A 16,724-nucleotide genomic window follows, 5' to 3' on the forward strand; every position below is an offset into this window, starting at 1 on the left:
TGTTATTCCCATTAATATTTGTTTGTTGATTTTAAAAATCTGCTTTCTTTTTCATTGTTTACAGTTTGGATAGAGTGAAAACTTTTTGATGCCAGAAAATCTTTTAGCCATACAATATACTTGGAAAATGTCATGTCAATAAAATTTAATATATTTCTGCTTCTTACATACAAATATCCAAACATACTAGGTTAGTAAGAAGCTCTTATGTGTATGTCTGTGAATATAAAATACCAATTAATGCATATGCATATTTTATCCATCTCTCTGAATTTTCATATATGCATGTATACTTAAATGTACACATACATATTTAATATATAATATATTCATATACATTATATATGTATATATATATATACATACATAATGTAAAAAAAAAGATATAAGGTTTTGACTGTAGGCAAAAGGAATACATTAAAAGTGATTAAGAATTGTAGTCTTATTTTAATAACAGCAATCATACAGATTAGAATCATATGCCATTGTTATAAAATTGTCATTGAGTTGATAATTAAAATCAAAAATTGCTTATGGCCTTCTGAAGGAATATGATGTTTTAAAGTGCTTTATTTTAAAATCTTTATTATATTAACTTTAAAAAAAATTAAGTCCAAATTCTATTTTTCTTCTATGCCTCCCCTATCCACTGAGAAGGTAAGGTAGTATATCATTGTGCATAGTAAATCATGAAAAATATATTTCCATATTCATCATATTACAAAAAAAATTTCAAGACAGCAAGAAAAGTATATTTCAATTTGTTCTCAGTTTATCAGTTCTCTGTCTGGAGGTGGATAGCGATTTTATCATGAATCTTTTGGAATTGCCTTGTATCTCTGTTGATCAGAGGTAGTCAAGTCTTTCACAGTTGATCATCATTACAATATTGCTCTTACTATGCACAATGATTTGGTTCTTCTCATTTCACTTAGCTTCAGTTCACATGGATCTTGCCATATTTGTTGTTTGTTTTTTGTTTTGTTGTTTTTATTTTCTAAGACCACCCCTCATCTTTTTTTAGAGCACTATACCACAATCATATGCCACAGGTTTTTCAGCCATTCCATAATCTCTCAATTTAAAATTTTTTTCATTCACAAAAATAATTGCTATAAATATTTTTTTATACATATAGGTCCTTTTGTCCCCTTTCTCTTTGACTTTTTTGCAGACCTAGTAGTGACAATGCTGGGTCAATAGATATACACAATTTTATAGCCCTGTGGATATATTCCAGCTTATTTCCTAGAATGATCAGCAATTCCATCCACAATTCATTAATATACTTATTTTACCTCATATGCTCTAGCATTTTTCACCTATGATAGGTGTGAGTTGTTTTAATTTTCATTTCTTCAATCAATAATTGTTCAGATCTTTTTGTTTGGCAAAAGATAGTTCTGATTTCTTCTTTTAAAACTGCTTATTCATATCCTCTGAGAATTTATCATTTGAGCAATGGCTCTTATTTTTATAAATCTCACTTAGTTCCCTATGTATTAAATAAGAGGTCTTTAGTAAATGAAATGGCTATAAAATAATTTGATATTACTTTATTATCTATGAACCTTTCAGCAAAATGTATTTTCCTTGATTATTGCTTTCAGTTAGGTTTAGTTTTGCACTTCCTTTGTCTGAGATAATGTTGTTTCAATTTTGTGTGTCTTTTTGTCCCAGGTGTGTCCCTTTTTGCAATATATTGGTTACTAGTTTCCAATACTTTCTTTTATCATCTTCCAATATATGTAGTAGCTCATCTCATTCACATTCACAGTTATGATTACTGATTGTACTTTTTCCTCCATCCCATTTCCATTTTCCTTTCTTTATTCTCTCTCTTTTAATCCTGCCTTTTTTCAAGAGCCAGTTTTTTTTTTTTTTTTTTTTTTTTACCATGCCCAAAATCATCCTTTTCCTAACCATCCCCTACCACCACCCTAATATATCAATGCTTGCCTTCCTGTTTTCCTATTGGGTGAGAAAAAGTTCTATATCCAAATCTATATACAAATATTCATATATACAAATATATACTATATATATAATATTTACATATATACATATATAATATCCCTGGGAGTTTTCATTTTGATATCTCAAGTGGTGATAAGTGAATTCTTTAAATATCTATTTTACTGCTATCAGAGCAATATTCCATAGAAAAATATTTTGAACTATAATGACTAGGTTATTTTAGTCCAGTAATTTTAGATGTAACTCTCCTTGATTCACCTTTTTAGGTCAGATATTTTTCTAATAAGATCTTTCACATTTTCTTTTTTTTTTTTTTAATTTTTTTTCCAGTTTTACTTTTTTTTAAGAATCATGTCTACCACTTGCTCAATTACCATTTTTAATAAATTATTTTCTTCAGTAAACTTCTGTACCTCTTTTCCATGTGGCCAATTCTGCTTTTTAAGTTCTTTTCCATAATGAATTTTTATATTTACTATTAAATCAATAAAGATCTCTTAGAAAGAGATTTCTAAGGTGATATTTCCTTCATTTTTTTTTTTTTTTTGTATTTCTTTTACCAAGTTATTTGCTTATATCTTGGTTTTCCCTGCTGCCACAGGCAGAGTTTTTTTTTTTTTTCCTTTGTTTGTTTACTATTTCTTCACTTTGAACTTTATGTTAAAGTTATTTTCCACTCACTTGGTGGTGGGAAGTTCTTATGTCAAGCTTCAGGCTATTTTCAGAGACAGTTTGGAGTTTGCAAATTTTTATTATTTCTAAGGTAGAAAGCTTTTCTGGTCAGTACTCAGGCTTTGCTCAGGGAAGCTCTTGTTCCCGTGCAACTGCAAGCACTAGTGCCCCATTTGACCTTATAACTGTGAATAGGGGCCTTATCCTTCCTTGTGATAGATCACAACTCTAGATGCATATTGCATCTAGTGCTAGTAAAGGGTTCCCTATAATCTTTCTGACCAGTTTTCTGACCTTCTTACTGAGACTAAACTGAGAGTTCACAAATCTGCTATTCTGCTGCTGTCTTTGCTGCTTCCAAGGCCCATCACTGAAGTCAGGCCTATACTCATCCCAGGATTATAGGCCTTTCCTGTGGATCTTCTAAGTTGTCTTGAGCTGGGAAAATGTGTCCCTCTATCCTTTTTTTGGCTCTGCCATTCTAAAATTTGATTTAAGGCAACATTCCAAAATTATTTTGATGGGGAAGTTCAGTTGGATAAGGTCTGTACTCTGCCATCCAAAAACTACTTTCTTTTGTGAAGGTATCAACTCTGAAATATTTAAAATCTCTGAAGTATCTATATTTAGTGAATAAAGGACTAGGCTTTGTGTAAGGTAAACCTGGGATCAAATCCTACTTTTTCTTACTAGATGTAGGACCCAGTAAAGGGCACATAACTTCTGTTTGCTTCTGTAAATTCCTAGCACTTATTTACTGAATCACAGATGGACTAGAATTTACATCCTTGGCCCAAGTTCTTATGCTGACACTGCAAATCGATCATTTATTTTTGTAGCAAGAGTCTACATACATAACCTGGTCTATGGGATAGCTTTAGAACAAACATATATCTCTAAACAAGGCACTAACATTTATATTGACTCTTTCACATGTTAATTTCCCAACACCTCAGAGGGATTTAAATGCACATTGGAGAAATTCATGTGATTTGCATGGCCTGCAGTCTTAGTTGTTCCCTTTGCTTTGACATAAGCCATGTATTACGTGTAAAAAAAACATGGTGTAAATTATAGGAAAATGCAAATTATGCAAATGGGAATATTGGATTTCAGTGAATGCCACAAGCATGGCAATTCAGATTTTTAAACAATCTTTTCAACTGTAGTAGACATTTTTTAGTCGTGCAAGAGTTGCTTTGAGTGCATTAATATTTAACATAATCAAAGAAGTCCATGTTTAATATGCAGAAACAGTATGATGTAATAGATTGTGGAACCAATATAGGAATCAGAAAAATCTGTATTCAACTTGCATGTGAGACACACTGGCCAGGTGGCCACAGGCAGCCACAGGCGGCAGTTCATGTACCCATTAAATGCTTCAGGCAGTACTTTGAAACAGTGTCCTTAGGTGATGACAAAATGTTGGATCTAGAATCTAGAAGATGTTTACCAACTGTGTGACCTTAATATGGCAATTAACCTCTCTAAGCTTTAGTTTCCCTTTCTGCAAAACAAAGAAAATAATAACACTTACTTCACATGGTTGTGAGGATGAAATGAGATTATATCTATAAAATGTATGTGTGTGTATGATTACAAATTAAAGATTTGTAGATCTTCATCAGCATGAATGAATTTTCACTCCAGATTAAATCAAAGATCTTATCAGTTATCACTCATTAAGCTTACCATATGTGTCCACATTGTGGTAGGTATTGGAAATACAAAGAAAGGGGATAGGGGACAGTTCTTGGCCCCAAGGACCTCACATTCTAATGGGGATGGTAACATGAAAGTAACTATGAACATAAGTACATATATTCATTCAGTCATGCATGACTACAACAAATGGGATATAATTTCAGAGAGAAGACACTAGAAGACTTGGAAAGGATAAACCCAGGAAAGGACCCCTTTGAGGTATGAGTTGAATACTGAAGGAAACCAGGAAAGCAAGTAGGCAGAAGTGGGGAGGAATGGCACTGCAGAAATGGGGGATAAGCAACGAAAAGTTTAGACTCCCGCATAGAATATTTTATAGAATGAACATCAAAAAAGTCATTGTCACTAGATCATAAAATATGGATAGGGAGATGAAATGTAAAAAAAATGAAAGGGTAAGAAGAGGTAATATTATTTAAGCAAAGCTTTAAATGCTAAGCAAGATTTTATATTTGATCCTGAAGATAATTTATTGAATGTGGAGGTGTCAGAGTCAATAGCAGCAATCTCAAAGTTTGAAATGATAATAATAGATGGCATTTTTTTTTTTTTTTTACAAACACTTTCCCTATCTTATCAGATCTAATCCTTGAATAACCCTGGGAAATGTTTGTTAAGTTTGATGATCTTTGAGTTATAGATTGGAAAGCGGACCTCATGCAGCTATTAAGTTACCAAACTGACACTACATTCATACCTGTTAACAACATTCTGGGATCTTTTCACTACAGTACATAAAGCTTCTTGCTTGCCACTTTGTTAATCAACCATTTTAGGGAAGAGGAGACTTCCTATGGAATGTTGTTTGCAATCTCTTTTCCAATTCTGGATGTTGGACTGTCTTTTGTAGTTATTAACATAAGGTTATTAGGCATGACCTTGTGTGCAATTTTTACAAGCATCTAGGGGCTTCTCCAAACAGCTGACCTAAGTTTTTTTAAATGGACTTCTTTTTCCTTCAAGTTCATTCTATTGTATAATCTAGTAATATTATGACATTCTTATTTCTGATCTTACTAAAGGCTGCATTTATAGCTGAATTTATAAATTCTCATGACTCAGCCCATAAAATGTCATGAATTGGTGCTTGAAAAGTGAGAAAAATATACCTGCTTCTATTAAAGCCATGAAGGGAGCAATTAAAACCAATATGTCATGCCCCTTCCCTACTTGTTTATAAATTTACATTGCTTCTCTGTCAAGGAAATGCTAAAATTTCATTGAATTAGTAATGATAAAGTAACATAAAGAGATGACAATTTTTTTTTCCTTATGTAAAGATGATATCACAGGGTGGTTGTAAGAATAAGTGATAACTTTTTCAATAATCCATGGTTTTATCTGGCAGATACTACATTATTCCAACTATATTTCAATGATACTGACAACTTAAATGAAAAGTTCCATCTACCTATATGAATGTTCTCCTTCAAATTGATCTATGACAAGGCTGAGGGCTAACCCCTAAAATGTCCTGGTAAACTTTCCATCTTGAAAATATCTAATAGAGCCTGTATTCAGCTAGATTTGCATTTGAGAACTCCACAACATGATGAGGTATTAGAATATGTGATTATAGGGGAATTATTCCTACAAATAATAATAATAGAAATTATAAAAGCTCATATGTGTACTATACTTTTACTAACAAATTGCTTTCCTAACAATAATACTATGAAGGAAACAATATTATGTTTTATCACCATTTTAGAGACCTGAACACTGAAGTTAAATATGATTAAGCATAGTCACATATAGTACAAATATAAGTCAGGGTCAATTAAAACACTTTGTAAATTGTAAATTACAATGCAAATATAAGTCATTTTTCCCCATTATTTTCTTTGTATCTCCAGTTTTTAGCATCATGCCTGGTACATTAGTTGCTGTTATTGAGTCTTTATGACCCAACGCTCTGTGACCCTATTTGATTTTTTCTTGGCAGAGTTATTAGGATGGTTTGCTATTTCCTTTTTTCAGCTCATTTTACAGATAAGGAAACTGAGGCATAACAAGGTTAAGTGACTTGACAAGGGTCATAGACTAGTAAATGGCTGAGGCCAAATTTGAGCTCAAAAAGATGAATCTTCCTGTCTCCAGCCTTGTACTACAACTCCCCTCCACCTGGCACACAGTAGTTACTCAATAAATACTTCTTGACTGTTTCCTCTAATTTCCAGTGCAACAATACAGCTCTGGCTCAATGAACATTCTTTAGATTGGTTAGATCAGACCCAGACCCCAGCATGCTCTCTATCCTATGCTGACTCTATGTTTTTTCTTCCCTACTTATCATCTCCTTTAACCCCCATGCTCATCTCACCTCTAACTTTGGGCACAGATTTCTAATCAACTATATAATCGCTGGAAAGAACATGACAATAATTTACCATTGTTTTTCTGTCACTAGTCTGGAGATTTCTCAGATAAAACATGTCTCCTTGACTTCATTTTCATATATATGGTGTCTCTGCTAATTAGAATGAAAGCCTCTCAAAGACAGGGACTATATTTTTTGTATTTGTACCCACAAATCTTGGCACAAAGCTGAGCACAGTGTGTAATGAATAAATGACTTTTCTATAATTCATACAACAATAATGATAGCAATCATTAAATTATAATCATAATTGTTACATTGATATAATTAATTATAATTATAAAAAAATCATTATTATATAATGCAGTATTAGGCAATGAAAGGACACTAGACCTAGAGTGAGAAGATGTGGTGCTCTTTTGTGTGACTACTTATGTAGGCGACAACCTCTCTGGATCTCCAGTTATTTCATGTATAAAATGCTTTACTAACTACCTCATGGGGCTTTCATAAGGAAAACACTTTGTAAACTTTAATGTCTGAAGGAATGTGAACTATGATAATAAGAGGCAACATCAAACCCATCCTCATTCTCACAGGGAAGTACTTGGAAGTTGTAAAGGGATAAAAATTGGGTCTCTGATAGAGGGATAAATTTAAAAATTCTCTTTGTCAAAGACAATTAACACCTTCTCTTCCATTTAATCTCATATAGTTTCCTGGGGCACAGACTTGCCTGAGATCACATGATTAGCATACATCAGAGGTTGAATTAAACCCAGGTTTTCTTCTCTTTGTAATTGTTTTCCATTCACTATTTTACACTGAGTCTCCATTATTGTAAAAAGACATATAAATGTGGGGTGTTGATATTGCTGCTACTTTAATATTTTGTTCTCATTATGTGGTTGAATTCAGACATTCTAGATAGAAACTCACTTCCACCAAAATAAATATTCAAATAAAGTTACATAGAGATAGATGATAGATAAGATAATGAAATTATTTAGGTAACGATATTTTAACACAATATTGTGGATTTAGAATTAATACACAGTACCTCTAGTCCCATCCTTAGCTATCTATGACATCTGCAAAATTGCCTTCTCTATGTACACATATATAAGTCTATGTGTATGTGTACATGTGTTTTGTCCTCTTTATGATATCAGTAGTGTAAAAGGGAAAAAAAAAAGAATCTGAAGTTAGCTGGCAGTTGTATTAATGATATATGTGGTGGGAAAGAATAGCTGATCATCCACACCTATCTTTGCTCTGCAGTAGTCACCCTCAGTGCCATACTAATGTGTGCTTTGTCAGGAAAATATACAGATGTGTTACTTACTCCTCCCCAGGAACAGTTTCTGTTCTAACAAGTTGCTATTCTTTTGAGAAAAAGTCTTTCCTCCTCCATTCTCTGGAAGAAAAGTAATTCAAACTGAAAATATTCATAATTCATCCCATCATGCTTAGAAATTGCTGAGCATACTGTGAAAGCATCTCTTTATGGACTTGAGTACCCAAGAAAAAACCCTTTATAGACTTCCATATTACTTCTCAGTGGGATTGTGTAAACTTCTGCAAGTGTTGTTGCAAATCAGTGCCTGAGCTATCTTAATGGCTAAGCAGCCAAAAAATTGGAAAGTTTAATTTTTCAGGTATACTTTCTTATGAAGGAATACATTAGTAATAATGATTAGTAAGTAATTGCCTGAAAATAAGATTTCAGAAAACTCACCAAGACTGTATGCTATTGAAAGGCAAGGTATGATATGATATGGTGGCCAAAAAAAGAATTAAGCCATCTTAAGTTGTGTTAAAATATGAAAGGAAGGAAATAAAGAAGAAAGGAAAAGAGGAGAGAAAGAAAGAAAAAATAATGAAGGAAGGAAGAAAGAAAGAAAGGAAGGAAAGAAGGAATGGAGGAAGAAAAGAAGCAAGGAAATAAAGAAGGAAGGAAGCAAACAAGGAAGGAAAGATGTGATGAAAGAAGGAAGAAGGGAGGGAAAGATGGAAAGAAGGAAGGAAAGAAAGAATGAAGAAAGGAAGGAAGGAAGATAAGGAAGAAGGAAACAAGGAAACAAGGAAGAAATAAAAGAGAGAAGGAAGGAAAAAAAGGAAAAGGGAAATAAATGAAGAGGGAAGAAAAAAGAAAGGAAGAAGGGAAGGAAGGAAGGAAGATAGGGAAGAAGGAAATAAAGAAGGAAGAAAAGAAAGAAGGAAGGAAGGGAAGAGAGAAGAAAAAAGGAAGAAGGAAAGGAAGGAAGGCAGACAGGAAGGAGAGAAGGAAGAAAGGAATGAGGGAAGGAGAGAAGTTGGGAGATTAGGAGTAAAGGAAATAAAAAAGGAATGAAGGCAAAAAAGGGAGAGAGGGAGGAAAGAAAGAGGGGGAAAGGGAGGGTAAGGGAAGGAAGAAGAAATGAAGAAAGAAAGGAAGAAAAGGAAGGGAGGGAGTGAGGGAAAGATAGAAAGAAAGAAGAAAAGAAGATAGGGAAGAAGAAAAGGAAACAAAGAAGGAAGGGAAAGAAAGGGAGGGAGGGAAGGAAGGAAGGTGAGAAGGAAGGAAGGAATTAGGGAAAGAAGGAAGGAAAGAGGGAAGATGAGAGAGAATGAAGAAAGAGGGGAAACAAGAAGAGAGGGAAGGAGACAATAAAGAAGGAAGGAAAGAACAAAGGGAGAATGACAAAAGAGAATGGCTATTTTGTGCCAGGCATGTTGCTAAACTCTTAATACATATTATTTAATCCTCACAAAGACACCTTCAGCCAATCCACATTTATTAAGTGCCTAATATGTATATGGCACTATATGTTAGATTCTCAGGATAAAAGACAAACAGGATTCTCTTTCCTCAACTGGTTCATTTTATTTTGACGACATAAATTGTAAAAATATATATTTTTAAAATGTTTTACATATGTATGTATTCTAATATATACAACATAGATCTATCTCTCTATATATCTTGATAATCTGAGCAAGAGAGAACACATAATCATGGGGTAAACATATATATCCAATGGGAGCTGTAATATGAGCTGGCCTTGATAAAAGCTAAGGGTTCTATGAGATGGAGATATGCAAGAAGTATACTCTACAGTTTGTGCAGAAAGGAGCTCATAATGAAATGATGATTTTAGAGAATACTAAGCAGCATATTTTAATTCCAACACACACGTGGTATGTGAAGGAGAACAATGTGAGATAAATCTATTAAAGATGGTCTGGGAGTGCTTTAAATGCCAAGTTGAAGAGTTTTGTATTTTATCCTAGAAGAAAGAAAGACACCAAGGGTTTGTGAATAGAGGATAGTATCAGATTTTAACTTCACTTAGATGGTACTTAGAGAAATTAAAAGATGTTCAGATATGTGTAATTAGCATGGTGGTATGCCTATAGAATAAAACACAAGAATCAAGGCGGGGATGTTTAGCCTTAGGGGAGAGCAAAATTACTGCCATCAAATAGTTTAAGGATTATCCTGTGGAAGAGCAATTAAACTAATTCTGTTTGGCTTCACAATATAGAATCAGAAACCACTGGAAGAAGTTGCAAAGAAGTAGATTTTAGATTGCTACAAAGTAAAATCTTCTAATACTTACAATTGTCTAAATATGTAATAAGCTAACTTAGGAGGTAGTGAGTTGCCCATCTCTGGAAGTCTTCTGATAGTCTTGATTTCTACTTGATTAACATTGCAGAAGTGGCTGCTGTATTTTACTTGACATACAAAATTATGAATTTATCAGACTCTGTAATTGTGTGAACCACCTGTCATGAGTACATTTAACTTGGAATCAGAAAAATTTAGTCCCACGTTGTTAATTTGACTAAGCATATATAGACTACAAATGTAAGCCCCACCAGGCTGCTAGATTGAGTTGGTTGCTGTTTTAGAATTAAATAGTATCAATTCTTACTTCCTAAATCTTTTACTGGTGAATGGGGAATCATTTATTACATTCACCACTACACACCTCCACCCCTGATTCCAAGCGTCCAGGCAGAAACACATAATATATTCTGAGGGAAGGGAGGGAAAGACACTCTCTGATAAATAGAAGTTCTTTGGCAAGGCACCTTTTTTCAGAACTACTATCAATAATCATGAGGCCCATCCCACTTTGGGGTTGCATGTACTATGCTACAATCATTAGCAGTTGCTAAGAAATACTATATAAGCTGTCCAATAAACTTGATAGATTGTCTAATTAACTCTTCATCAGCATCCGTTTTTAAAGATGCTACCTACTGAACCTGATGGCACTTTATGACCTTCATGTTGAGTATACAGCTAATTACTCCTTGGACAATAATTATTAAGTTTCTTAAGTCTCAGTCAGTCATTTCATCTTATAAATGATTAGGCCACTGAGCCTCTCAATTCATTTGGCTTCATAACTATGGTTCTCAGAGGATTACTTAAAGCCTGCTACAGTATGTACAATTCATATAAACATATTTAAGTAGATTACAAAGATGTCCATTTTGTAGGTTTTCCATTGATCGGCACACTGACCTTGAGAGACAGTTCAACATTAATGCAGAAGATGGGAGGATAACATTGGCAACACCCCTCGACCGAGAGACGAGTATGTGGCACAACATTACGATCATAGCTACTGAAATTAGTAAGTGTCTGGATTTGTCCATTCTTTTTATTCGATTTTGCCTCATTTCTGATATTGATCAAATGAAATCAGTCCCTAGATGAGAGTTCTCAGGGGAGAAGGAAAAGAAGGGTTACATTCTGCTTCTGTGAAGAAAAGAGTCAAATGGATGAAATAATAGATTCACTAAATTATCCAAGGGCTGGCTTAATGAAGGATGCTCCCTTTCAAATATATCTCTTAGTAATTGGTGCCTAGCCCTTTGTTTGTATTTTGTCTAACAACTTAAAGAGGAAATGGCTTTTCATGGAAGACACTGAAAATTTCATAATTAAAATTCTATGACTAGATTGCCCAGAGGATAAGATTGGAAATGAGGGAAGTATAAGATATCCTTTTTTTGGAGGAATTATCTTCCCAATCCTCCCTATACCCTTCCCCACACAGACACATAGATACCATTCCAGGCTATATCTCATATATATATAAAATATAAAGACACAGAAAATTCTTACATCAGGCAGAGCCTAGGCTGAAATACTGAATCAAGTCTTCTACAGATAAACAGTAAGGTGATACTTGACACCAACATTAATTCCTGGCTGGAAAAGGGCAAACAAGTCTCAGCACAAATCTATAGATAAGGATGCAAATGCAGAATTAGTCATGCATAATCTAGGCCATTAAAAGAAAGATCACAATGATCAGTAACCAAAGGCAAGAGAAAGCCTAATGTACTTTTTAAATTGCTTGCAAATTGGTATGACTTGTTTTGATTATTGATGACATTTTATAACATCTATTTTCCAAAATCCCAGAGAAAGTCTAGAGAAATCATTTTAGAAAAATACAATATATTTAGATTGAGTGATTATTTAAAACAGCAGTAAGAAACAAAGCATTCTAGAAAGGCAGGGAAATGGAGAATGGAGGGAATACGAAGAAAGAGTTAAAATTGCTTCAAGAGTGGCATCTCTTCAGACAAAAGCTTTAACAAATGAAATTAAGCTAAAAAAATAGATGTTAGAAAAGTTCATCTGTTATCTTATAATGAGAATGGAGAAGCTGTTCCTCATCCTCTTGTGTCAAATTCACTTAACAAAGGCTAAGATGGTTGTACATAGGCATTCCCCAAGTACTTAAGCAGTAATAGATCTACTCTGCCATCACAGTAAATGTGTAAATCTCATTACTGCAACTGGGAGTTAGATGCACATGTGTTAACAGTAGATTAGGCTTCTAAAGTTGTTACATTCCTAATGGAGCTGCTAAGGAGGTAACCCACTTTTCCTAAACCCCCAATGCACACCTTATATTACTCCTACTGTTAGTCATTTATTCTATTTTAATTACCATTGACTTAATATGAATAAAATGACCAGGATTTTAATATTATGATTTCATTAGTTAAAAACATTTTCTCTTAGATGTGAGGATAATAGGACTAGGAGACATTATCGAGGCGCCTCACTGCCATGTTCATTTTTGAAAATGAAGTTGGATTAAGCACTTTATATATGACAGGCACTGTGTTAGGCAATGGGGGTGGGGATGGGGAGTACAAAATGAATTGCAAAATCCTTCTCATAAAGTTTTTAGTATAGAGGGAGAATGAGTCATAAGAGCATGAAAATACAATTAATGTAGTATATAATAAGGTTCAAATAGTCATCATAAACAATTACCAATATAGCACTTCAGGAAAAAAGATCATTTCTAGCTAAAACAACAAGGAGAAATGTAGGATTTAAACTGGAGTCAGAGAAATTGGGGGGGATTTCTCTCTTCTATTAAAATTTTTGTAATGACTGCCTATTGGCTTTAAGATAAGATACAGACTTCTTCTGTTGACAGCAAAAACCCCGATAATATCATTTAATAAATACTGAGCACCTACTACATTCCAAGCACTGAACTTAGCATACAAAAAAGGAAAAATAACTGAGGTCCAAATAAGAGGGAAAGTGAGTGTGCCAAGACCCATTAATAACTAATCCTGCAGAAGCAGGATCAGAAACAAGGTTTCACATGCAGTCCTCTTCCAGAGTAAATTCTTAGTACATAAAGAAGATTTTAGCTGGAATTGAGGGTTCCACTATATGGATATGGTAAGAGACAAGACTAGCAGTACATACTAGAGCCTGATTGTAGCATTCCTTGAATTTCAGGATAATACTTTGGGTTTTATTATATTGGTGAGGAGCAGTGATGTCTTAAATGCAAAAGGTGAGGTGGTCAGATTTGTCTTATACAAAGAGTAATCTCAGAAAGTAACAGTAAAGAAATAAAATATTTATTAGGAGCAGGGGTTATATGATCTAGTTTCAGTCCAATTAATAATTAGCATGGGCAAGTAATTTACTTATGTCCTCGGGACTTCATTTTTCTCATCTTTAAAATGGGGCCATAGAACCAGATTATCTTTAGAGCTGTTTCCATCTCTACAAAGTAGTGCAAGTAAATAAATCTGCAAATACATACTAAATACAGCATTTAATGTACTCAAAGGACAAAAAAAGATAAACATGACACAGTTCCCATTCTCATGGAGATTCCATGATACTTGATGAATTTTACATGCAGACAAGTAGGTAAATTCAAAGTATCTATAAAGTAACACAAAGTAAATTTAGATTTACTTTACTAAATTTAGTAAATTTAGTAAATTTATTCTAATAATACATGGAGGAGGGATGTCAATGAAGATTTTATTTAAGGAGGTAGCACCTGAGGTTTTTATTTTTTCTTTTTCTTTTTTGTTGTTTTGTTTTGATTTTTCTTTTTTAATGAATAGCTTCTGTGAGATTGAAATGAATACTCTTTTGTAATTCCATTGGCTACAAAGATTGAAGGTGGGAAAGACTAGAGGCTGGGAGATTATTTAGAAGGTAGTAGTGAGAATAGAAAAGAAGAAATACATGAGAGAGATATACAGTAAAAATCCTTACTTGGTTATAGATGGTTAAGTAAATGGAAGAGTCAAATAAACTAGCAAATTTTGAATCTGAGGGACTAGAATAATGCTGGTGCCATTAACAGAAAGCAAGCTATGACTGGTCACCAGAATTAGTTTCTAAACAGGAGGCACATAATTGACCATTAAATTAAACTCCCCTGTGTTAGAGATAATGCATTACTATGGGCTACTACTGTGCGTTGAACACATTATTGCAAATAATGCTTTCTTGTTAATTACTGCTAAATCTAGTAGGCAAATGCCAATTTGATAGCCCTCAAGGAATCTTTGCTCTTGGCATCGAGCCTGGATGACAGAATTATTGTTTTCATCCAACCCAGGCTATATGGAAAGAAAGATACCACTTGTATGAGCTAATAATTCACGCTTAGTATTCAATTCACCATATAAACTAGGCCATGGACTTTCAAGGGAGCTGATTACCTTGTGGATACTTTTAGGATGAGATTAATCAGAAAGCATTTTTTTTTCCAGGAAGGTTCTTCTAACAACTTATTAGTTTTCCCCCATCCCCAATACTATTCTACCTCTTTTATACTATGCTGGAGATATAAGACCCACTGATTGAATAAATCCTAGAATACTAGAGCTCCAAGGGAATTTAATGGTTATTTTATTCAATGCTTACCTGAATCTGGAAGTCTACTATACCATATGCATAAAATCATTATCCCCTTGGCTGAAGGGGACTTATAGGATAAGAGTGTCACCAATTTAGAATTAGAAGAGATCTTAAAGATCTTCAACCTCCTCATTTTATAGTTGAGGAAACATAAACCCAGAGCCAGAGAGCTAATAAGTGTCTGATGCAGGTTGCAAACATAGATTTTCCTAAATATAAATGTTACACTTTATTATACCATTGACTGTCATTCCATTGATAAGATACCAAACTATTTCCTGGGGCTCCCATTCTTGGAAAGTTCCAAATTAGCAAATTTTGTCTCAGATTATGTTGAATTTTGCTTTTCTGTAAATTCCACCCAGTATTTCTCATTGTACCCTCTGGAGCCAAACAACTTTAATTCTTTGTCCATTCAGAGAAAAAGGAGTAATATATTATAATAGTGATTTATAAGACAAGGAGATGAGAAAGGCAGAATTAGCATTGATGTGGAGATAAGCTTCTAAATAATGAAAGCTATTCAAAAATGGAATAAGATGCCCTAGGAGGTACTAGATTTCCCTGGAGATCTTTAAAAAGAAACTTCACATCCACTTGAAAATGAGAAAAAGGGATTCCTATAGAAATATAGCTTAATTTAAATATCATGTATGGAAGGTCTCTTCCAACTCTATAGTTCCATGATTATTTGATCCAGTGAAGAGGAAACTTTTAAAAGAAAAAAAAAAAAAAAACAAACAATCAAACAACAACAACAACAACAACAACAACAACAACAACAAAAATACCATGAATTGTTTCACTGCTATATATATAAGCTGACATGAAGGTCATTTCTGACATTATATTCTTTAGTGGGAAAAGAAAACTACACTATACATGAATTCATATTTATTTTTATATAAAATTGGAGGAATACATACTTAAAAACATTATACCTGAATTTATGTTTATTTTTATATAAAATTGGAGGAATACATACCTAAGAGCATCTACAGCTGGGTGGTTCAATAAAGAAAGCACTTTGCCTGGAGTAATAAATAACTCAGTTCAAATCCAGCCTTAGATACTTGCTATGTGATTCTTGATAATTAACTTCTGCTTGCCTCAGTTTCCTCAAATATAAAATAGGAATTATACTAGGACTAATTCCCATGATTGCTGTAAGAATCAAATGCAAACATATTTATAAAAGGCTTAGCACAGTGACTGGCACATAGTAGGTATTTAATAAATTCATATTTCTTTCCCTTAATAAAAGCCTGTAGATTGTTTGAGTAAGGAATCAATGGCTGGCATTTCTTGTCAATATTTGAATTGGGTTGAGGAACAGAAGAAAACCTTAGTTTAATAAGGCTCATTCTCCTCTTCAGTAAAACTCTCAGGCAGACAGACACACTTGGGTTTTAAAATGATTCTTTCCTGAGTGATTGAACATTGCACTTCTGGGGCAGGGACTAGCATGCTCTCCTTGTTAGGAAATTGTGGGGCAGTGACTGTACTCTCAGGGAAGTATCCCCACAGAATGTTAAACAACCTAGGGAGTCATAGGCTATTAGAAAGGTGCCTTCAGAGAGAAGCCTGAAGTCCCCTCTCTCTTTCCCCAAGGGGTCAGGCTTCTTCTGATTGAAGAACCTCTATTCCCCATACTTTCCTAGAGACAGACTCTGAATAATGCCAGCACACACCTCATTACCCAACAAGCCAGTTTATCACTGAATCTGATTTGTATTGAGCAAGCAGAAGCCACTTACAAAGAGCCAGAGAAAGAGAAACTTAAACTGCATCACTTTTCCTGACTACTGAAATCCCTAA

The 16,724-nt window shown here is 33.9% G+C and overlaps 1 protein-coding gene across 5 annotated transcripts in view; it reads left to right on the top strand.

The window, feature by feature from the left end:
* The window catches only part of CDH8 (cadherin 8), a 523,303-nt gene that overhangs the window by 339,772 nt on the left and 166,807 nt on the right, over window positions 1–16,724 (top strand). For all 5 annotated transcript variants that reach the window (XR_012485894.1, XM_074286561.1, XM_074286563.1 and 2 more), the window contains exon 8: window positions 11,192–11,328. Coding sequence is in view for 4 of the 5 variants with exons in the window: in XM_074286561.1 (XP_074142662.1) it covers window positions 11,192–11,328 (137 nt within the window). In the remaining variant the exon portion in view is untranslated. The remainder of the gene's footprint in view (window positions 1–11,191; window positions 11,329–16,724) is intronic.

This window comes from Sminthopsis crassicaudata, chromosome 2, assembly GCF_048593235.1.
Source record: "Sminthopsis crassicaudata isolate SCR6 chromosome 2, ASM4859323v1, whole genome shotgun sequence".
Lineage (NCBI taxonomy): Eukaryota > Metazoa > Chordata > Mammalia > Dasyuromorphia > Dasyuridae > Sminthopsis > Sminthopsis crassicaudata.